Source organism: Neoarius graeffei, chromosome 3 (assembly GCF_027579695.1).
Source record: "Neoarius graeffei isolate fNeoGra1 chromosome 3, fNeoGra1.pri, whole genome shotgun sequence".
Classification (NCBI taxonomy): Eukaryota; Metazoa; Chordata; class Actinopteri; order Siluriformes; family Ariidae; genus Neoarius; species Neoarius graeffei.
The window spans coordinates 54,903,301-54,927,750 of NC_083571.1; the positions used below are offsets into that span (position 1 = coordinate 54,903,301).

Genomic DNA, 24,450 nt, shown 5'->3' on the forward strand with positions numbered 1-24,450 from the left:
AGGATAAATCCTCTATAGAATGAAACTGATGAGCAAGGGTTGTTGTTTCTGAGAAATTGTTATTAATAGAATGCATGGCCCAGCTGCTAATTAGCTTTATTCTGATGATATTCCACTAGAGAACTATGCACACCATGCATTAAACAAATGTTACAACAAAGGTATATAAGGCATGATTATATAAGTAATATGAATTCCTGTTCGGTTTTATGGAGTCCATCAACAAGGAATCTCATCTTGAATTATAAGTGTTTAGCCATTATATGTCTAGCCACTGATGGTTTAATCATTGTTCTGGGTCGTCCTTATATTGCTTATTTAATAGACTGGAGTCCAGGGTGTACCTCGTCTCTCACCCACTGTAAACTGGGATTGGCTTCAGTCCTCTGATCCGCAATGGATAAACAATATAGGAATTGAATGAATGAATTCATATTGTCCATTTATTTTGTTCATTAGCTCATATTTACTCACAGCTAGCAACAGTTACTCTGGGATAGAATGAGATAGGAGACTAATTTAAATCTCACAACCCTGACCAGGCAGGTACTAAAGATGAATGAATGAACACTGTTAATGTTTATTTTTGTATGTTATTTGTTCATTCCAAATAATTAATTTTTATTTGGTTACATCCTTTGTGCTTCCATTTACTTTTTAATAAAGAGTAAATCAGTATCAGACAACAGTATCTTCATATAATTTCTAGTGATGCTAGGTCACATTTTTTCACATATCGCAGTCACTGTCTTGTACTAGGCAGCACAGCGGTGTAGTGGTTAGCACTGTTGCCTCACAGCAAGAAGGTTCTGGGTTCGAGCCCAGTGGCCAACGGGGGCCTTTCTGTGTGGAGTTTGCATGTTCTCCCCGTGTCCGCGTGGGTTTCCTCCGGGTGCTCCGGTTTCCCCCACAGTCCAAAGACATGCAGGTTAGGCTAATTGGTGACTCTAAATTGACTGCAGGTGTGAATGTGAGTGTGAATGGTTGTTTGTCTCTATGTGTCAGCCCTGCGATGACCTGGTGACTTGTCCAGGGTGTACCCCGCCTCTCGCCCATAGTCAGCTGGGATAGGCTCCAGCTTGCCCTCACAGGATAAGCCATTATGGATAATGGATGTCTTGTACTGTTGTGGTTATTACAATTTCCCAGTAGCTCCACTGTCAAAGCCAACACTTCCTGTTACAATCTTTGAATCACTGTGTGCTGAAAAGTTCACTTACTTGAGTTGCCTTTGGATGAGGTTGAGTTTACTGAGAATGTGGCTTGTGGTGGCAATTGAACAACTGGCTTTGCACGGCTGGTATTGGAGCTTGAATTCCCACCACACATGAACAGAGTCAAACTGCCGAAAGGATTTGAGCGGAAGTCCAGAGAGTCCATGTCATTGATGATGGATGTCGTCTGGAATTTAGACACCTGTTTACAATGAAAGAGATGGTCTTCTCAGCACAATATACTGTCCATTGACTCCAACCAAAAGTTGAAGCATTTGCAAGTTGGAGTATTTGGATTCATTGGTCACAGTGAAGTGACCTTCTAAGAAAAGTTATAAGGCCACCAAGAAGGATTTATTGCTTTCGTCTTTTACACATAGTTTGACTATATTGATCTATTCCATTTACCAAAGGGGATGAAGACAGGTGGCTTCACAGAGACTAAAGAAACATGCCTTAATAACTACACCACATTCAAATGCTATTTGGTCCCTTCCAAGCCACACCTCATTCAAATAATAGTCTAAAAACAAAATCACTCCTGGCCATGGAAAAGAGCTGCAGAGGACACAGGTGGCTTTATTGAAAACAGAGATCAGTGATGGTTTCAATGAAATTCTTAAGCAAATCCATTCAAACGAGACCACAGAAGCAGAGCTCACCTGATTTGCCAGAGGGGCTGCATGAGCACCAGTGTTGGCCAGCAGAGTAGCAAAATCTGCAGGGTTCAGATTCAGTGCTAAAGGCACCTAAAGGAAGGGGAGATGGTGCTGTTATTCGACAGTATAATAATTTTAGCCATTTGGCAGATAGGAGTAATCAAGATCCATTAGGTGTTGCTGCCTCACAGCTCTGTGATTCGATCCTGAGCTCAGGTTACTATTGTGGGTTCTGTGGTTTCCTCCAACCTCCCAAAAACATTCATGAAGAAGGAGAAGAAGAAGAAGAAGAAGAAGAAGAAGAAGAGGAAGAAGAAGAGGAAGAAGAAGAACTTTATTCATCACACATACACTTGTGAAATTCCTCTCTGCATTTAACCCATCTGAAGCAGTGAACACACACACACACACACACACACACACACACACACACACACACTATGAAGTGGACTGGATAAACTAAATTGCCTCTAGGTGTGAATGTGTGTGCATGGAGCGCTGAAATGAACTGCATGGTGTCCAGTCCAGGGTATATTCCCACCTCTTACCCAGTGTTCCCAAGATAGGCTGTGGGTCCACCATAACCTTGACGAGAATGAATGAATGGATGGATGAATTAATTAATTAATTAAAATATCCATTATTGAGGATACAATCCAAGAATAAAGCTGAGCAGTTGAGAGGTAATGGTTTTGCTCAAGGGCCCAACAATTGGGCATCATGGTATTTGGATGCAACCTGTATGATCAGTAGTGCAATCACATCATACATCATTGTCTCATCGCAGCTGGACAACATAAGTTGATTGAGCATAGTGATCCAGTATCATTAAAGACATGGCTGCCAATGATTCTAACTCCTGACATACATGTCCAAGCTCCCCTCATTACTGATCAAATACATCTGCCCAGTTTCATTATGTAGTTTTAGACTTTTTTTGATGTCCTAGGAGGGCTATAATTAAAGGACTGAAGCCACAGACTGTTCAGTCAATCTCTCTGACCTTGACATAGAGACAAAGAGAATGAGTGTGTTGGAGGGACTGACAGGCATCCAGAGCCTCTGGCTGTGATAAGGCCTAGGAGACGCTGTCTACTGGATTTTAAGCCACAAATGGCAGACTGAAGTGCATTAATCTATACCCAATATTACCTTTGGAATTCACCCACCTGCACAGGGTGAGAAGCATTAGATCACATATCCATTATGAGTTCATGTGGTAGGCTGAGTGTTGTCTGGGTACAGTGTTGTCTGGGCAGCTTATTGCAGCATAAGGTGCAACCATGTCATGCTCACACACACACACACACACACACACACACACACACACACACACACACACACACACAAAAGAGGTGATAAACACTAATTGAATTGTGGCCTTTTATCCTCAATTTGCGTGCACACAGCCCGGGGTGCTACAACTATTTCTTGTTTCAGGAGCTTAACTACTTGCATAAACTACTTAAACTCCACTGGCGACAAATAATATGGTTTGCTGTTCTCAGCCTGCATCCCAAAGACACATTTACACTCTCCTGTGAATCTCTCATGGAAATGTGCTCTCTATGCTAATAAAGAGAAATCAGGCAGCTCAGATCTGTAGATCAAGGCTCCAATCTTCTCTTCTTCAACAACGGCAGCTTCCATCCATCAGTAACTTGTACTCTGGGCCAAATGCATCATTCAGACTGATTTAATCTCTCTGATGTTTCTGAATGAAATGTTTTCTGGAGGGAGAGATCTGAGAAAAGAAAATGACCCAATGCGTTTGGAGTGATGTGTGAAATTAACCAAATAAACTGCTAAACCGCAGAGTTTGTCACTTTGTCCTTGACATCTGTAATGGTTCCCTTTAGGGGTGGGATTTAGAGATGACAGAATTGGAGTTGCAGAAAAAATAAACCGAAGAGGAAAATCATTCCAATTTATTCCCAAGAAATTGGTTATTATTTACATCTCCAATTGCTCGTCTGTCGTTCATCCTTGTAATTATGGCATATTGTCTAATGTAACCAACTTACACTCACAGAAAAAAAAAGGCACTGAATGAGTGTTTTCAAGCATCATCGTTTGTTCTAAGGGTGGCACTCTGGAGAGTGCGTCTTTTGTACTTTAGTAAGAGGAACATAATTGTAAAAGAAATCATTAAGGCATCTAATTGGACCATAAGGACTAGTTCTAACTGCACATTTGAGACTACACTGACATTGTGTGTACCTTGTGGATCAAAAATGCACCTGTACAGTATCTATCATTTCTAAGAGTGCACAGGGACTGGAGGGTCATATTGCTGGATCCTAATTTCTGAGGCAGTAAAGAAAAGCAGAGAATACTGTGCAACAGAACAAAACTCAACACAAATGGCCTGAGATATTTGGACCAGACCTCAGCCAAATAACAGAATATTATTCAAGGGATTCATTGGCTAACTAAACTTTTTTTTTCTCTCTCTCTCTTTAGCATCACTGGCTTACTAAAACACTGTCTACTGGCTAACCTCTCTGTCTAGAGATTTTGTAGGAGCTGTCATGAATGATGGCAAATTTGTTTTGTATAATAAATCCTCTTATATCTCTAAGCTTTGTAATACTATCATTACAATTTAGCGTGTGCAGGTTCATGCCCATATTCAGGTATGCAGTAGGTTTATAGGAACCAGTGCAAAAATCTTAAAAGTATCTTAAAGTTAGTGACTTTAAGTTTGTTGAGTGGTCGTAGATCTGATGACCATCCAATCATCCATCCATCCATCCATCCATCCATCCATCCATCCATCCATTATCTGTAGCCACTTATCCTGTGCAGGGTCGCGGGCAAGCTGGAGCCTATTCCAGCTGACTATGGGCGAGAGGCGGGGTACACCCTGGACAAATCACCAGATCATCACAGGGCTGACACAGAGACAAACAACCATTCACACTCACACCTACGGTCAATTTAGAGTCACCAGTTAACCTAACCTGCATGTCTTTGGACTGTGGGGGAAACCAGAGCACCCGGAGGAAACCCACACGGACACGGGGAGAACATGCAAACTCTACACAGAAAGGCCTCCTTCGGCCGCTGGGCTCGAACCCAGAACCTTCTTGCTGTGAGGTGACAGTGCTAACCACTACACCACCGTGCCCCCACCCACCCAATCACATACAATCTCATTCTAACTTGCTACCCTTTTTTTTAAGAGCTAAATATTAGTTCAGTCTGAAAGGGTTATTTGGTTTTGTCCCTTACAGGTTCTGTAGAGGACCAAAGAATGTAGGATTTTCCCTCTTAGGACTATATTCGTAGTTGAGTTCCACAGCACACATTGGTATTAAGACATTCGTTAATGCGTTAATTAATTTGACAATTTAAACTAGTTAATACAAGTGTGATAAAATAGCACTACATTCCAGGCACACATTACATGACCTTGATTTATTAGCTTATGATTGCATCAAGTTGTGTGCACAATAAACTGTAGATGCACAATATAATAATAATAATAATAATAATAATAATAATAATAATAATAATTATTATTATTATTATTATTATTATTATTATTATTATTATTATAATTATAATAAATGTGAAAGAATAGGATATGCCAAATTGAGTGCTTTTATAAGCTGCCAAATAAAGAGGATGAATGCCATGTTGCTCCATTAAACCAAAGTTGCATTGATTAATGTGATCATTACAACTAGGACTATTCATGCAGCAATATATTGGCAATATGCTACACTATTTATTTCAGCACATTTGGCAGGTCAATGTCAGAATCGGCATCCAACTACAGCTCCCAAGAGACATAGCGGCCTAAAAACATGGCTGCCAATAACTCTAACTCCTGACACATATGTTCAAGCTCCCCTGATTACTGATCAAATACATCTGCCCAGTGTCTCAATTTGGGTGCTTCTGTAAGAACACTTCCAGAGTCAGTGGAGGATTTGGGTAGAGGCAACATGAGCATCACACTGGAAACTGAACAGTGTGCACAAAACAACAACAACAAGCCAAATGGTGACATTTTGCACCATTGGTTTTCTATTACTCATTGGCATGTCACGTCAATGATATGTCATTGTGTGGGTCAGTTAACCTGTCAGAGTGGCACACTGATTCTAGTTTTAGAGCTAGGAAGGTTACTTCTTGGTCTCCTGCTACAAGTAGGAAATGGTTAAGAAGGGGTAAGGGTTGGATGACCTCAGGCCTCTTTGAGGTAGGGTGAGTAAAAATCTATCTAACTTTGTACAGGACTCAAAATCAAAGTCCCTCTCATGCCAGAATCTGGTCTTCCCAGGCAGTCTCCTGGCCCAATACTAACCAACTCTTTTAAGGCATATGGGTGCGGTGGCGATCTCCATTTTGATAGCCCTCGGGCGCTCACCTATACAGCTAGGTTTACAGTAGGGGGCTAGTCCTCTGGTAACCATGAGAGTTTGACTCCCCACTCGCATCTGCATTGCAGCGTGCCTTGCCAGATGGTAGTAGATACCATTTTTATGATGGTCTTTGGTATGACCTTACTGTGAGTAGAACGCATGCCTTAAAATGACCATGTAGATCTCCCGGTCGGGAGGTGGACATGCTAATCACTAGGCCAACTTTCAGTCATGTACAGGATTAATGCAGAGTAAAATGGGTGGAAACATGCAAAAGATAAAAGTATGCATCTATGTGATCTCTTTATGGGTATAATATTATGCATTTAATGAAATAGGCGAGTATAACGCTTATATTTGTTAGCATATGTTACTATGTTGATTGCTATGCTGTGACACATAGGATGACAATATTCCAGTTTCTGTCCAACTAACTTCCATAACATTGGATAGACTGTAATTTCACGTAGTTTCATCATGATAATGTGTGTAGCCTGCAGCAAAACAATTACCACCAAATGAGCACATTATTGATTATTAATTTTATTGAGGTGACATCGTAAAGGTTTCTTGTTATTGTATTGACACGGTCCTGAGCTATACACCAACTGAAAAGACATCTATATTATGCTGATATTATGTATCTTTTGTTATATATTGAGTCTTTATGCCTAAAATTCACCAAAGATATTGTATGGTTCATTTGGTTCCTATTCTGAAAGTTTGATAAATTGTACATAATGACGTGCATATATAATTGGGAAACAAATGTAAATTCAGGGGACCTTTCTTGACTTGTGTCATGCAAGCTAGAAATGCCATTGATAATAGTACACTTTGTCACCTACTTGTGTAGTGCGTGAATTTCAACATGGTCGTGTTGTCTCAAATGGAACATGACACGTCATTGTGCACTTATCAGAAATGACATTCGGAGCATTTGAACGCGATCGTTGCATCACCTGGCAAAAAATATCCGCTGGCTTTTTTGCTCACCTCCTAAAAATGAAAGCATGTTTAATTCTCCTCATGTGTGTGCATAGATATTTCATGATATGTGGAAATTACATTGTCATCTGCGTCAACAATGTGGCCTTCTCCAACTGGCTGAAAAGAGGTTCATGGTCCATCACCTTCCGCTACATAGCCAAGATGGTGACCATTGAGAGTGAGAAGTGTCAAACATTGCACACTGAACACACCATCCAGGAAGTCATCGTGCATGTTGCCATACTTGTCAGTGTGAACACACTTGCACACTCGAAATAGCAAGTATAAGTGCAGACATATACGAATTGAGACACAAAGCTGTACTTAATCACACACACTCAAGCATTTAGTCAGCACGAAGTATTGCTCAGTGTAGCCTCATCTCTGGACATACCAAGCCGTGTTATTTGTGATTGTTTATCTGTTTGTGATCTTTGTTTGTCCTCTGCTTTCTGAATCTAGTCTTGCTTTTTTCCTCCCACTTGCTATTCACCTTACCATGACCTCTTTATACTGATAAAACAGACTTAAGTGCTTCAGTAACTCATCTCTGAATATGCCTAATTTTCCACATGTACAAATATTCATGTAACTTTCAGACTAAAGTCACCAAATATGTAACCTTCACCCTTAGTGAAGGTTAGAAGTAGAAGCACTTTAGGAACCTGAGAATCCAAAGAACTCTTGGGGAATCCAGAGTATATAAGCTTTATTATGGACATAGCAGTATTTATATGCTTGTATTTATGAATACTAAAGTGTGCTTAGTGATGTGTTTGATCTTGACTGGAAATGTGGTTGGAACTGTCAATAATTTTATATCAAAAATTTGTAATCAAGATAGATCCAATGAGAAAGTAAGGTTTATAGGAACCAAAGACTAGAACTGGTAGAAAATGAGGACATTAGATAAAATGGGTTAAATGATTGGTAACTTACTCAATCGAAGTGTTTGTCCTAGGATTTGTTGCATTAGGAATTTACTTAATATTTAGAAACTCTCAATTCAACTGTTTTTAATTACGGTATGTATTTATTTATTATTGCACATTATCAACGGAGAGAACTATGAACTTTAGAAGAAGAATGCCTTCATTGTCACTGCACAAATGTACAACGAAATTTAGTTTATCGTAGGAGAGCAAAGCCGCTGCATACGTGCGCGCCACCACTCTTGGGCACTTCAGCCCAAGGCCGTCCCATGTTAACCTAACCACATGTCTTTGGGGGAAACCGGCACACCCAGAGGAAACCTACGCAGACACGGGGAGAACATGCAAACTCCAAACAGAAAGGCTCCCATTAGCCACTGGGCTCGAACCCAGAACCTTTTTGCTGTGAGGCGACAGTGCTAACCACTACACCACCGTGCTGCCTCGCGCTGTATAGTTCTGTTTATAACCCTGGTCCTGGTCCTCCTGTCACTTTGCACCTTTAGAGTTTACTTGTTTTTTGTGGCTACTGCCTCATAGAGGTGAAACCACTATACCATCATGTTGTAAGAATGTAAGAATGAGTGTAACAATAGTGAAACTTCATAACCAATCAGCACTTATCTTGATCAAGTTTGATTACCTGTTAAACTTCAGAACCAGAAATGAAATAAGAGAAACTTCATTATAACTTCGTAGTATCGGAAGATAATCGACAGATAAAAAGATAAACAAAATTCACCTCATGGTTTGCCAAGGCTACTTATTCGATATCAAGTAAGTGGTGTTTATTTTAAGAAAATTTACCTTTTGATTATCGCAGCTTTTGTTTGGTCCTTCTGAAAGGTCAAATGAACAATTTTGTAAGTTTTTTTTAAGCTTTTTGGCAGATATTTACACCAAGAATTCCAGCCATTCAATAAAAACTTGAGAAGGCAGCAAAGACAACGTTGGAATCTTTGGAACGATCCGCTTGGTTTGCAATTACAAAAGTCCCATGTGAGAATAAAATCAGCTCCTTTGTGAAAACTAAGAGTAAAGTTCAAAGAATAATTGGTCAAACTTCTGCTATTCGTTTAATTTATTTTTTTTAATTTTAGAGTCTTTACACTACAACTGTGAAACAAAATTTGCTCATTCGTACTAAATAATGCTTCTAAGACAATTCATGAACAAGTGCTTTCTTACTATTTTGAAAACAGATCTAGTTCACAGCACTGAATTCTGAACAAAACACAGTAAACAAAATTGGTAACCAAAATACTACAAGCCCTGATGCTGCTCGCAGCTTGGTGATGCCTGCAAGAGATGAGGCGAATATAATTGATAACATGTATATTTGCTATATTTACTGTATGGACATGGTATCAGAAAAAAAAACAATTTTATTTATAAGCAGTAGCCACATGTGCCCATAGGGTACCTATTTTATTTGTTTATTTAATTATCTTTCTTCAATACTGCCACTTTTGTACAGTTTTTGTATTCATTTAGCTAATTTTTTTGTGTGTTTAGTACTATTAATGCACATCTACATCTGCACTATATATATATATATATATATATATATATATATATATATATATATATATATATATATATATATATATAATTTTTTTTATTGTTACATTTTTATCTTTATATTGTGTTGGCTTGTTCTGGGATATATTTTCATTCTATTTTATGTTGTACAGTGTTTTTTTTTTATGTCTGATAACTTACCTGCTGTAACATAATTTCCCAGCTTGGGATCAATAAAGTATATCAATCTATCTATCTATCTATCTATCTATCTATCTATCTATCTATCTATCTATCTATCTATCTATCTATCTAACTATCTATCTATCTATCTATCTATCGGACATCCATTAGAAAAACAGGGAACATAGACTTAATCAAAATCTCTCTCTCTCTCCCTCTCTCACTCACTCACACACCCACACACACACACACACACACACACACACACACACACACACACACACACACACACACGCACACACACGCTTAGTCTCTTTCTTTATCATATTCCCTCGTTGGGTCAAAAGAAAAGTGCTTCATCTGTTCTTGCTGTCTCTTCAGCTGCTGCACGGTTTCTGGCCTTTATAGGCCTTTATAATCTCAAATGGACTTTTTTTTCTCTCAGCAAGTGTCGGCGCTCATCATTTATTTAACACACACACACACACACACACACACACACACACACACACACACACACAGAACCATGTATGGTTCTTCCAGAGATAACCTCCGGCATGTCAGGCTTTCATCTTTGCATCTCGAAATTGCTGAAAAGAATATAGCAAACCCTCCCATCTAATCAAGCCATAATTCTACAAAGGCTCAAGAGGATTTGAAAGGAATATAAAGGGAATATTTCCTATTCCCACAATAAGTTTTGCTTGTGCTCCAAGGCAACAAATCATCTCAGTTTTCACAATAGGACCTTCAAAAAAGGAACCTTTCAGACAAAAAAAAGTTAATTATTCTACATCTTTGGCAGAATTATAACTAAAAATTATCAACATCTTTGCAGATTTAATTCAGAAAGGAGCAAAAGATGTTCTGAAATGACAGAAATGGACATCAACTTTCATGTTTATGTCTAAATGAAATGGAAAAAAAATGTGATTTAGGTACATGGAATAGTACAATTTTCCCAACAGTCCATTCGTAAAAAGCATCAAAGTTCCCTGTATGCTTAATTTGACCATATATAAATGTTAACTGAGATTAATGATCATGGATTCATTCAGAAGCACATTTTAAAAAGAAAAGAGATCTTGTCTCCTCTGAGCCAAAGCAAGATCCTTTTTCTTGTTTTTTTAATGTATTTTATATAAATTTCATATATAAGGTATAAGATTTACTTACAGCAGCCATGAGTTTTTGGTTGTCCAGATTTTGCACGAGAACTGCTCTGGTCTGCTGAAGCTGATCCGATGTCAGGGAGCATGTGATGTTCTGGAATTCCTGTCTCTGACTTGTTGAGTTAAACTCCAGGAAGCGGTCAATAGAGGAGTTACACAGAGTGGAGCGCAAGTCCGTCTCACGTGAGAGAGCAGGTAACTACACAGAGACGTGATGATGTGAGAAATAACACAACTCACAGAGCACAGAGTTTGACATAAAACCACCCTGACCTTGTGTGAGATTCACAGAGGGCTGTATTCAAAGTCAGATACATCAATATTTCCACAGGGAAAGTTATGAATATTCAATGTTAAGCTGATTCCAGATATAGAGTCATACTATGACATCATAACTAAAAGGGAGAGCCAGAAGGTAACATGGGCACAAGGGCATTCTGGGAAATAAAGCATCCCAAAACTCCACTGTCAACAAAATTAAAGCCAAACAAAAGCCAAAAATTAAACTCCTTTATACTGGCAGATAATATCCATACAAGACATGTTTGAGTACATTTGTACCTGAATACTGTGTACAGATTTTATTTCAAAAGAAAAACAATGTTCCTGTGCACTGCCATCTTACTCTCTACGAGGTTCAAATATCATGCTCTGAGTACAAATCGTGATGTCACCTACATGCTACATGACTTACCGAGGTGAGTGGATCTCATGGACACATCGCTTCTAAATTGTTGTAAACAACCCTAAAGATGCCCAAGTGTCAAGCGTTTGGGTGTAAAAATGAGCCTGATCATTGATTGTTTTACGTGACATGCTTTTGTTTGTTCTTATTCACTGAGAAAAGTTACCTTTCTAAACGGCAAGAATCATGTTGCTATGGCAATGGGCTTGTTTACTATTATCTGTGTCAGTACTGCGTATGCGTTATCTAGCCGAGTGAGATTTAAGCTTCATAAAAGTGAAGTCTGTAGATTCACGTGTTTTGTTCACAGTAAAAATCACATGGTTACAGAACATTTCTGATTAGATTTTTAGAATTAGAAGCCTTTATTTGTCACATATAGATTACAGCAAAGTGATGTTCTTTCTCTGTATTCAACACATCTGAAGTAGTGAAAACACCGAGAGAGAGACAGAGAGCAGTGGTGCCTGGGGATTTCTTTTAGAATTAGAAACCTTTATTTGATGACTCTGTGTAACAAAGGTAAACGGCGTTCTTGGGTGCTGTTAATATCACGGCTGGATATTCGGTTTCAGTGCAAATGGTTACATCCAGGTAAGCTTATTTTTAGCAATATCATAACTTTTAAAATGGATAAATTCTTGTTATAAAGTTTTATTTTTAATTTAAACATGCAGAGGGCACATCAGGGCACTTGCTATGATCAACAAATGGTGTTTATTTTTGGGTTTTGTTTGACTTCAAGTGAATGTATGAGAGTGTATGTGGTGAGCGATGGGGTTGGCAAAAGCATCAAAACTTCCCGGTTTACTAAAACTCTCTATACGCATGAACACCCTCAAGCCCAAACACTTGCCTTTGAACCAGAAAAAAAATATACTGACTGAAGAAGCAGATAACAAGATAGATTTTTTTCTCTGCTATCAAATGAAATATGTTGTAACATCAAACTAAGAGATAATTTAAAAGGATAATAATACTCATTAATTAACGTCATATTTATATATTTAATATTGTCCTCAAATGGCTTTTTTTTTTTGCATATATCCAGCCCAGAATTTAAATTTCAGTGTACATTGTCCAAATGAGATTAGATGTGTGTATTTAAACACACACACACACACACACACACACACACACACACACACACACACACACACACACACACACAAGTAATCAAGCCGGAATCAATCAGACAAGTATTCAATCACTCATCCTTAGTAACTGCCTGGTCAGTGTCCCTATGCTTGAAATTATGCTACTATTTTGTCTCATTCTCATCTCATTATCTGTAGCCACTTTATCCTGTTCTACAGGGTCGCAGGCAAGCTGGAGCCTATCCCAGCTGACTACGGGCGAAAAGCGGGGTACACCCTGGACAAGTTGCCAGGTCATCACAGGGCTGACACATAGACACAGGCAACCATTCACACTCACATTCACACCTACGGTCAATTTAGAGTCACCAGTTAACCTAACCTGCATGTCTTTGGACTGTGGGGGAAACCGGAGCACCCGGAGGAAACCCACGCGGACACGGGGAGAACATGCAAACTCCGCACAGAAAGGCCCTCGCCGGCCACAGGGCTCGATCCCGGACCTTCTTGCTGTGAGGCGACAGCGCTAACCACTACACCACTGTGCCACCCCCTACTATTTTGTATTTATTAGAAAACACTGCAATAATATTACAGCAAGCAGGAACATTCTTGAGCACATCCTTATTTGAGACCAATTATGATCTCGCGTGATGGAGCTGAGGTTGAGGAACTGTCAGAGCTGGTGGTAGAGCTCATATGATGACAGTCATGTCCATCACAGTGAAGGTCATACTCTTTTGACAGCACTCTTCTGAAGTGTGACATGTGAGTTCCTTCAACACCACAACTGTCACACTTGAGTCTGTCATATTAACGCAGAATGACCTGACATTTTCTGCCCTTTAAATGGTATGTTGTTCTGAACTATCTGAAGAGGAATGACGCATTGAAAGAAATCATAACACATGGTTCAAACTCTGCTAATAACACATGGATTGAACTCGGGGTTTGATGGAGATCTGTGCATCATTGACAGGATTACTGCTGCTGAAGTTTATACTCAAGAAAGCTAAGCAATTTCATTCTCGTATTCTAAGGTTCTAGTAACAAGTCCCTTCATACTGTACACATACAGCCAGTAGTTCCTGATCTGATCTGTTCAAAGTTTCATGGACTATGGGTTTGTACCTGATTGAGTTGGAGCTTCACACTCATCAGCCTCCGGGCAGTTGCACTTGATACTGACAGGTTGCTCTTCAGGTACTCGGAGAGTGTCTCATTATCTTTCAGCACACTACGCAAAGGAATTGGGCGAGCTGCACACACACACACACACACACACACACACACACACACACACACACACACACACACACACATAAAGGAAGTAGTGTGTATGACACAGAATGTTATCTCTTTATGAAAAGTGGTTTTAATTCAACAAATTCATCAGTCTTGATTCAGCGTGCTTTTTCTGCCTGTGCACAAACCAAATATAGTTTAAACACATCAGTTGCAATGTGACACTGAACTGAAATTGAAGCCAAAAGTAATCAACAACTTATTTTCACAGAGATTTCAGGCTTATAAGTGGTTGCTAATTACCAGCTAACTGAATCTGCCGCGTATGAACGTTATCAACCATGTGTGAAGCAACGTTAATATTCTCCTACCGCAGAGGCTGTCTTTTATTATCCTCTTATTGGTGTGCCTTCTAATAGAAAGCTGGAGGTGTGTATTAGATTTATGTTACGTTGCATGCTTGTGTGTATGTGTGTGGGTGTGTAGCATGTGGGAAGATGATAATATTCAGATGGTCATTGTGGGAGATGCTGAGACTTATTAAACACATGTTGGTCCTTAAAGAGTTGTTTGTCTGTCATGAAATACACAGATTCAACAACCCACAGCTATGTCTGAACAAACACACACACACAAAGGAAAAAAAAAACTTCTCCAACATTCCTACCCTTATCTGGCTTAAATAAATATCATTATCTGTTAATAGGGCTACATAGCACCTACATAAGTGCTTCATAGCAACATGACCTGACATAACCTGACATAGTTATTTGTCACATAAGATTGTGTTATGACACTCTTCAAGTCGACTTAGAACATAGCTCACTGTACTTCTGGTATATCAGAGTTAGAACGCACATACTATATGTCATAACAATGACATAGTGATGCTATAAGCATTCATCAAAAACTTGCCAAAGTATACTTTCAAGATTATATGCATCTGACCATGTAACTCCATGTTACCAAGTGAACTGTCAGGAAATTCTAATACAAGTCAGAATTTAACATACTGTAAAACTATCAGATATTTATACATGTTCATGTAAGTTTACAGTTTGTCAGTGCTTACTGGTATGTCAGTGCTGATTTAAGCATCATGAAGCCCTGATAATAAAATGTTAGCAACATGTATTTCCTCATGGGGGAAAAAAAAGTCCCCAAAATATCACATTAGTAATGCTCATTCAGTCGGTTAGTGTTTTATTTCTTACTCTTGATGACAATGTCTGTTGTTATAAGCCTTTAGGAATGTTTACTGTTGTTTATGTCATTTTGGCATGATGGGCTTATGTAGTTGCTGCGGTATGTACTGTAGTTCTATGAATATTGCACTATTACTGTCTTGTGCTATTTTTCCTCATGGAATAAGTTGGCATGGCACCTGTGGTGACATAATGTATAAATTGGCATAATACCTGACATAGATTATTGTTGATGTACGGTTGTGTTATGGCACTCTTTATGAAGTTGATTAAGAACGTCATAAAACTTACTCTACCACTGGTATGTCAGAGTCAGTTCAAGGTCAGAGAAAATAGACATTACTGTCATAAGAGTGCCTTGGCACTGCTATAAGCACTCATTAAAAAAAAAAATCATAGCAGGTTATTTCACCCTGTCAGCATGTGATTTTGCTAACCAAGAATTATACAAAATGAGCTGCCATGAAGTTATAACATCAGCCTTGCATCATCTTGACTTTATATGTGTGTGTGTGTACTGGAATTAGCATTTATCCATGCTTATGTCAGGTCTCATTATGGTCTTATGTAGGTGTTATGTAGCCTTATGAACAGAGATGAAAATGTCACAATGTTAATGCTTAATTAGACTATTACATGTTTTATTTCAAGCAATCTTTATGACACCCTGTGTCATGATTGGCTTATATAGATGTTATGTACTGTAGCTCTGTGAATATGGTCCTATTGCTGTACTATGTTGTGCTATTTTTCCTCATAGAGACAAATACCCACAGTATGTCATAATCCTCATTCTTATTTAGTCAGTTAGGCAGTTTCAAGCAGTCATTACAATGAAAAAATGTCTGTTGTTATAATCCTTTATAAATATTTATTTAGGTATAATCTTATTTAGGTGCATAACAACTACCAAGAAGTATACAAAATGAGCTGCGATGAAATTATAACGTCAGTCTTGCATCATCTTGACCTTTTTTAAATAATATATGTCTTGGAATTAGCATTTATCCATGCTTATGTCAGGTCTTATCCATGCTTATGTCTTGGTAGGTGTTATGCAACTCTGTGTATACATCCATATAACTGTCATTTGTTACTTTTCCTACAACCCCAAATCAGAAAAAGTTGGGATAGGATGGAAAATGCAAATAAAAAAAGGAAAGACCTGATTTCTAAATTTACTTTGACTTGTATTTCATTACAGACAGTATGAACCCAAGATATTTTATGTTTTGTCTGGTCAACTTCATTTCATTTGTTAATATACATCCGTTCCTGCATTTCAAGCCTGCAACACATTCAAAAAAAAAAAGTTGGGATGGGGCAATTTAGAGCTAGTATTGAGGTGAAACAATTAAATAATGGTGTGATTTGAAACAGGTGATGTCAACAGGTGATTGTAATCATGATTTGGTGCAAAATCAGTATCCAGGAAAGGCCTAGTCTTTGAGGAGCAAAAATAGGCTGAGGATCTCCAGTTTGTCAACAAATTCATGAGAAAATTATTGAAATGTTTAAAAACAATGTTACTCAAAGAAAGATAAGAAGGGATTTGTATATTTCACCCTCTATGGTGCATAATATCATTCAACAATTCAAGGAATCTGGAGGAATGTCAGTGTGTAAAGGGCAAGGGCCCAAGCCTAAGCTGAACACCCGTGATCCCTAATCCCTCAGACGGTACTGCATCAAGAACCATCATTCATCTATAGTTGATATAACCACATGGGCTTGGGATTACTTTAGGAAACTTTTATCAAACACTACAATACGGAGTTTCATTCCCCAAAGGCCAGTTAAAACTTTACTGTGCAAAAAAAGAAGCCTTATGTTCACTGTGTCCAGAAGTGCCATTGACTTCTCTGTGCTCGGAGACATCTGGGATGGACTATCACACAGTGGAAATGTGCTGTGGCCAGATGAATCAATATTCCAGGTCTTTTCTGTGAGAAATGGACACTGTGTGCTCTGGACCAAAAACGAAAAGGACCATCCAGATTGTTACCAGCAGCAAGTCCAAAAACCAGGGTCTGTCATGGTATGGGGTTGTGTCAGTGCCCTTGACAAAAGTAACTTACACTTCTGTGATGGAGCATTAATGCAGAAAATTACACTGAGATTTTGGAGCAGCATATGCTGCCTTCAAGACGACATCTTTTCCAGGGAAATTTCAACAAGAAAATGCAAAACCACATTCTGCACATAGTACAAAGGCATGGCTGTGGAAGAAGAGGGTGCCTGTCCCCTCTGTCCCAACAGAGAATGTGTGGAGAATTTTAAAATGCAAAATATGATAACGACAACCCTGTACTGTTACACACCTTCAGACCTGTTTGCAGGAAGAATGGGACAAAATAACACCTGAAACACTTCATTACTTGGTGTCGTCAGTCCATAAACATTTTTTAAGTGTTGTGAGAAGGAATGGCAACATTATAAAGTGATCAATGCTTTACTGTCCCAACTTTTTGAAAAGTGTTGCAAGAATCAAAATTGATATGTGTTTATTAAAAAAACTATAAATTTAATGAGGTAAAACATCAAATAACATGCTGTTGTCCTGTTTTGAGTGCAATACAGGTCAAAGATTATTTACAAATCATTGTTTTCAGTTTTAATTTCAATTTCACCAGACCATCCCAACTTTTTATGATAATTTTTTTCCGAAAATCTCTATTTTCATTTCGTCAACTAGCTGTCTAGTCAAGCTTCGTCCACTTCTATTATGCATTACTTAAACTAGGCTGAACGTGTATCTTGTTCATATTGGCAGATAAAAGTATTTCAGTGCCGAGAATGAAAATGCGGCTCTGAAATGTCACCTGGCTGAAGTGCAAACACGTGGTGCAGCAGTAATTAGAGAAAGAGCAGATGGGGAAGCATCTATTGGAAATGGTGGTGAAGTAATTAGTGTTTGCATTATGGATGATAATATCAGAGGCTCCAGTTTCATTTGATTTCTATCAGCTCAAATAAGAATGAACTCTTTCTCTCTCTCACTCACACACACACACAGTGGCCTCAATCTGAACTCTGTTTGAAGCAAGATTAATGCCATCACCTTGTGCTTTCATCATCTGCAGAAACTCCTGCAGCATCACCATCCTCTCCTTCTATTGATTGGTCACATCCCAACCACTCTGTGCTTCCACTGGCCAAACCCGTTTGCTCACCCACCTGCCCACTCTCACCCTGTCTCTGACACTGTCACTCGTTAATTATGCGTCCTCAGATCTCCTGATGAATTTAATCTTGTAAATTACCTGCCTGTGATCTCCAAAATGCAAATGTGCCTCGAGTGCTTACCTGACGGCCAACAATACAGCCCTCTTCCGCCCATCTGCAAATGAGGTCACTGAGAAATTTGAATATCATTAGACAGAATTAGCCTAACGAACACGATACAACAGGAGGATAAACTGCCTGCCACTCCAGATTAGAAAATCAGCATCATAAATTAGCTTGCATGTGTATGTGTGTGAATGTGTGTGCAGTGCTAGAATCATTAGGGTCCTGGTAATGACATTAACTTGTGCCTTGCATAAGTATTCACCTAACTTGAACTTTTACACATGCTACTACTGCGTTCTTTAACAAACTATATGGCCTTCCAGGAACATTTAGATTTTTATATATACAATACTCCATAGACTGTATATTGTATTCTATATTTAGTGCTGGTCCATGATTTTCTTCCTAATTTACATTTGCCCAGTTCCCACCCACCAGTTAGGTTAGTTAGGTCTCCCCATCATACAACAACTACCAACCAAGGAGGGCGAAGACTATCACATGCTTCCTCCAAGACACATGAAGCCATCTAACCACATCTTTTTTTATAACACAGAGAGAAAAGTGCTATCCACCCCCTTCTGCATGTATAAATTCACAGACAGAGTTGTGGTTGAGAGTTGCATATTAGTACCCCATCTCTCCCTCCCAGAGAGCATAACCAATATTACAGTACGTACTTAGACTCTCAGCCATGGATAGCTTTAGAATTGTCAGAATTCAAACTCACGATCGCTGGACGATTTCTGCTGGCTGACTCAGAAGGAACATCTGAATTTATATTGAGGTCACGTGACACAAATGTGGACTTCATTCAACTTCTGACGGCAAGTTAGGTTTCAGAACAATGGATGTGAATACTTATGTTTGTGATTTTTATTTGAATAAAGAATTTTACTAACCATATAGTTTTTCCCCCTAATTCAATATTATTTATCATTATACATACGGGCCACTTTTTCTCATCTCATTATCTCTAGCTGCTTTATCCTGTTCTACAGGGTCGCAGCAAGCTGGAGCCTATCCCAGTTGACTATGGGCGAAAGGCGGGGTACACCCTGGACAAGTCGCCAGGTCATCACAGGGCTGACACATAGACACAGACAACCATTCACACTCACATTCACACCTACAGTCAATTTAGAGTCACCAGTTAACCTAACCTGCATGTCTTTGGACTGTGGGGGAAACCGGAGCACCCGGGGGAAACCCACGCGGACACGGGGAGAACATGCAAACTCCACACAGAAAGGCCCTCACCGGCCCCGGGGCTCGAACCTGGACCTTCTTGCTGTGAGGCGACAGCGCTAACCACTACACCACCGTGCTGCCGCCACTTTTTCTATCGAATAAAAACATGTATTCTATTCCCGTCTAGTGCATTTATTGATGGCATGCAAAATTGTTATCATATCGCTTATCCTCCATGTATTACGCCACTCTCCCCAATGGAGAATGAGCATGCAATATTATTATAATATTGCATGTTGTCAAGACAACACGACATCACACAATGGAGCTCATGCAAAGATCCAACGACAACTTTTCTGCTGCGCATGCATGCAATCATTTCTTTGTCAGCCGGGAGAGAGAGAAGATGAGGCTAAACCAGTGCTAAATTTAAGCACTAAATAAATAAACTGAAAATTGAAACTAAAGACGCATTGAACATCCGAAAGGCTATCAAAACTTCATTATGTATTCTTCACGTATACTTACAAGAGAAAAACATACCAACAGACATCAAAAAACTGGAAAAGAGACACATCGGAGATGTAAAACTTCCGCGGTAGTGAGTGACTGTGACAATTTGTAAACAAACATGGCCGTGAAGTTTGCTTCATTAAAAGCAGAAGATTTAAAGTAGAAGATTAAAAGTGGAAGATATACAGTATTTTGAAAGAGAAAGACAAGCTGAACACCCAAAAGGCTACCAAAACGTCCCTGGATATTCTTCACGCATTTAATCTTCCACATTAAATATATGGAAAAACTGGAAAAGAAACACATCGAAGATGTAAAACTTCTGCACTAGCGAGTGACTGACAGTTTGTACACAAAAATGGCTGCGAGGTTTGTTTCATTAAAAGCAGAAGATTTAAAGAGAAAGACGTGCTGAACACCCAAAAGGCTGCCAAAACTTCATTGGATATTCTTCACACATATTTACAAGAGAAAAACATACCGACGGACATGGAAAAACTGGAAAAGAGAACTATAACGGAAATATAAAGTTCTATTTGGAGGTGAGGAAAAGTGACGGAGACTTTTACAAGAGGACTTCACTCGTGGACTTCACTCAGCAAAGCCCTTTTGTTTTGAACAACTGCAATGTAACAATTAACTCTGACCAAAAGTAACTGTGAACTTGAACTCTCAACCTGTATAGAGCTTGTATATAAGTTGGGTTGTTGTTCAGGCTTTTTGGACTTGTGCCATTTTTATTGTTAAAACTTTGACTTTGTACATTGGATTGACAGAACACTGAATTACATTTGATCAGAATCAGCATTCAATATTGGTAAGCCCCCCCCCCCCCCCAACTTTTTGTAAAATCTATAATTGTTTCATCGAATGTATAATAATAATAATAATAATAATAATAATAATAATATTGGCTGGCTTTTTTTCGTGGTATATCAGATATATTCCATTCAGCTACTCGTCTTCAACTTGTTCAGTTTCATGCTAGCTGAATGGAATATATCTGATATACCATGAAAAAAGCCAGCCAATATTATTTAAATATTATATTATATTAATATTCTCTGTAGATTCATGGCATAAGTCAATTTCAGTTCCAGGTTTTAGCACTACAAAATGTGTAAAAGTTCAACAGGGGTGAATATTTATGCAAATCACTGTGTGACTTGTGAACACAAGAAAGCAACCAAACTTTATGCAATCTGAGAAGAAACCCTTCCCCAATTGACCCAGATGGATGCAAGTGCAGGTTTTCTGGTTTTATTAAAACCAGTGTTGCAAACAAGTGAAAGGTCTAGGAAAACGTGAGGAAGACTAATGGTCAGGCAATCAGCAAATATGAGAGAAAACTAAATCAGTAAATAACCCAAGCAAGACAAAATCAGTAAACATGAAGGCCTCTATGTTCAAACACAAATCCAAACAGAGAAAGAACAAAGGGTTGCAGTCATTACAGACACAACAATGGAGTGAGAGTTTGTAAAACAACTATGAAAGTCAGGGTTATTTGTGTAGCGGCCTGGAAAAACCCTTCATAAGGTCAAATTTTGACATTTTCTATTATATATCATTCTGAAAATTAACTAATCTATAATAGGATTGTGTATAAATTATGGCCAACTCCAAAAAAGTGAAAAATTGAGAAAATTATATTTAAAGATTTTATTTCAAATACAATGAAAGACACCCTGCCTACCTCTACATTTAAACCCTAATATACACATAGACAAACACGATAACTGCTAAACAACATTACTGTATACACTCACTAGCCACTTTATTAGGAACACCCATCCACCTGCTGTTTTCTGCAGTTCTCTAATCAGCCGATCCCCTGACAGCAGCACAATGCATCAAATCATGCAGATACAAATCAAGAGCTTCAGTTAATGTTCACTTCAAACATCAGAATGGGAAACATCCCTTACAGAAAAACCACATGAACTTCACATGTGATTTCTCACATGTGAAATATGTGGAAAATGTGTTTTGCACATGGGAAACGTTATTTGCACATGGGAAATGTGGTTTTGGCCCAATTTTATGTGAATCACATGTGGGAATCTTTTACACATGTGGTAACATGTTTTCCACATGTGCTCTACATGGTAGCATGTTACAAAATCTGATGCCATGTATTCCACACGTTACCACATGTGGTAACGTGATCACATGTGAAATACATGGGAAATTCATGTGTTTTTTCTGTAAGGGATTGTGATCTCAAAGTGGGACTTTAATTGTAGCATGGATGTCGGTGCCAGATGGACTGGTTTGGGTATTTCAGAAACTGCTGATCTCCTGGGGTTGTCTCACACAACAGTCTCTAGAGTTTACACAGAATGGTGTGAAAAAAAACATTGAGTGAGCGACAGTTCTGTGGGTGCAAACAAACGCCTTGTTGATAAGAGAGGTCAGAGGAAACTGGCCAGATTGGTTCGAGCTGCCAGGAAGGATATACTAACTCATATAATCAATCTTTACAACCATGGTGAGCAGAAAAGCATCTCAGCATGCAACAACAGAAGACCATATTGGGTTCCACTCCTGCAGCCAAGAACAGGATTCTTAGCATCACCAAGAAGTTCTTATTAAAATGGCAGGTGAGTGCATGTTTACAATAGGTAATGAGTTTTTAGTTGTACTTTGATTATCAGCCTCATCCAGATGAAGCTCTGTCTCAGCGCCTTAAGAAAACTCACTTGCAGCATTTAAACATGAGTCTCATCATCGCCCCTTCACTCCAAAGATCTTGGCAAACATCAATGTCAAATAAATGGATCTTGACAGAAATTTTCACCATATCAACAATCACACATAGGGAGCATCCACCATACATCTATAATAAGAACCCTGTGTATGTTATTATGATAGAAATGATAATATATTACAACAAAATCAGTGCAATAGTAGCCAGAACTACTCCCAAAACTACTGTTGGAGGAATATTAATTACCTGTTGACCAATTAGATCCGAGAATACAACAGCTTACTCAACAATCCAACAGTTGTTACTCATACACTCATTAGTCAGTGATTGATGTAAGGCCTTGGTCATTGTCAAGGCTAATAAGTCACGCCAGAAATAACAAAGCAAAATGGATTTTAGTGGAAACTTTGTCCATGTCTGATAAAACCCTTCGGCTAAAACGATTCACCCTTTCATCTTCTTACATGGGTAAAATCCATGAAATGAAGACCTTTGATATTTAATTCAGGGAAAGAAAGTGTTAGTAGTAGCGGGCATGAATTAACTGAATATTCCGGTATAGCGAGATATAAAACTGTGTTGGCTTTCCATTTATTTATTTTTATTTTTTTTACCTTTGTCTGTATTGAAATTCTCAAGGATAGACGTCCATTTGTTCATATCATCAGAGAGAAGTTTGATGCTAGACAGCAGGGACGAGTCCATGAAGAGAGTCTGAACCTCTATTAATGCTTTTGCAATGCTGTTGATGAGAGAAAAAGGGCATAAATGTATTACACAGTAAAGAATAGTTAAAAAAACAGCAAATGCAATGCCCACTTGGTTATGTTATTGAATATGCATTTGAAAAAAGTTAGCAAGAAAAGAAGAAGTGCAAGAGCATAAGATAACCTAATAACCAGTGAATCCTTATGACTTCCCACCCATTACATTACATTACAGGCATTTAGCAGATCTTCTTATCCAGAGCGATGTATAACGTACCCAGAGCAGTCTGGGGAGCAGTCTGGGGAGCAGTTGGAGGTTAGGTGCCTTGCTCAAGCACACTTCAGCCTTTCCTGCAGGTCCAGGCAATCAAACCAGCAACCTTTTGATCCCAAAGCCACTTCTCTAACCTTGAGGCCATGGCTTCCCCACATATAAATGGCCCCCTATATAAATTTTCCCTATATAAATAGCGACCCCTCCATATAAATCCTAGTGATGAATGATGGGTAACTTTCTTATTTAAAGAAATAATAAAACACATACACAAAAAATCTACTGCACATTGAATTGTTATACGTCAAAGAGGGAAAGATCATGCATGAGTTCTTTATACAGTAGTTATACATTGAATGATGTTGAATTAATTACTTTCCCACAACTGCAGGCATCCTGCGCTCACCACGTCAAATGAGACGACTGGGATTGTGTGTCTCACAGCAGCTTATTAAATTCAGGAATTCTTAATCAATAGTGCTGCTTTG

The 24,450-nt window shown here is 38.7% G+C and overlaps 1 protein-coding gene across 1 annotated transcript in view; it reads right to left on the reverse strand.

Moving 5' to 3' along the window:
- Positions 1 to 24,450, reverse strand: part of LOC132882575 (phospholipid-transporting ATPase ABCA1-like) — a 340,951-nt gene that overhangs the window by 277,256 nt on the left and 39,245 nt on the right. The window contains exons 4-8 of the mRNA XM_060915668.1: positions 23,596 to 23,723; positions 13,958 to 14,085; positions 11,049 to 11,243; positions 1,877 to 1,963; positions 1,221 to 1,416 (exon numbers count right to left, since the gene is read on the reverse strand). Of these exons, the coding sequence (XP_060771651.1) occupies positions 1,221 to 1,416; positions 1,877 to 1,963; positions 11,049 to 11,243; positions 13,958 to 14,085; positions 23,596 to 23,723 (734 nt within the window). The remainder of the gene's footprint in view (positions 1 to 1,220; positions 1,417 to 1,876; positions 1,964 to 11,048; positions 11,244 to 13,957; positions 14,086 to 23,595; positions 23,724 to 24,450) is intronic.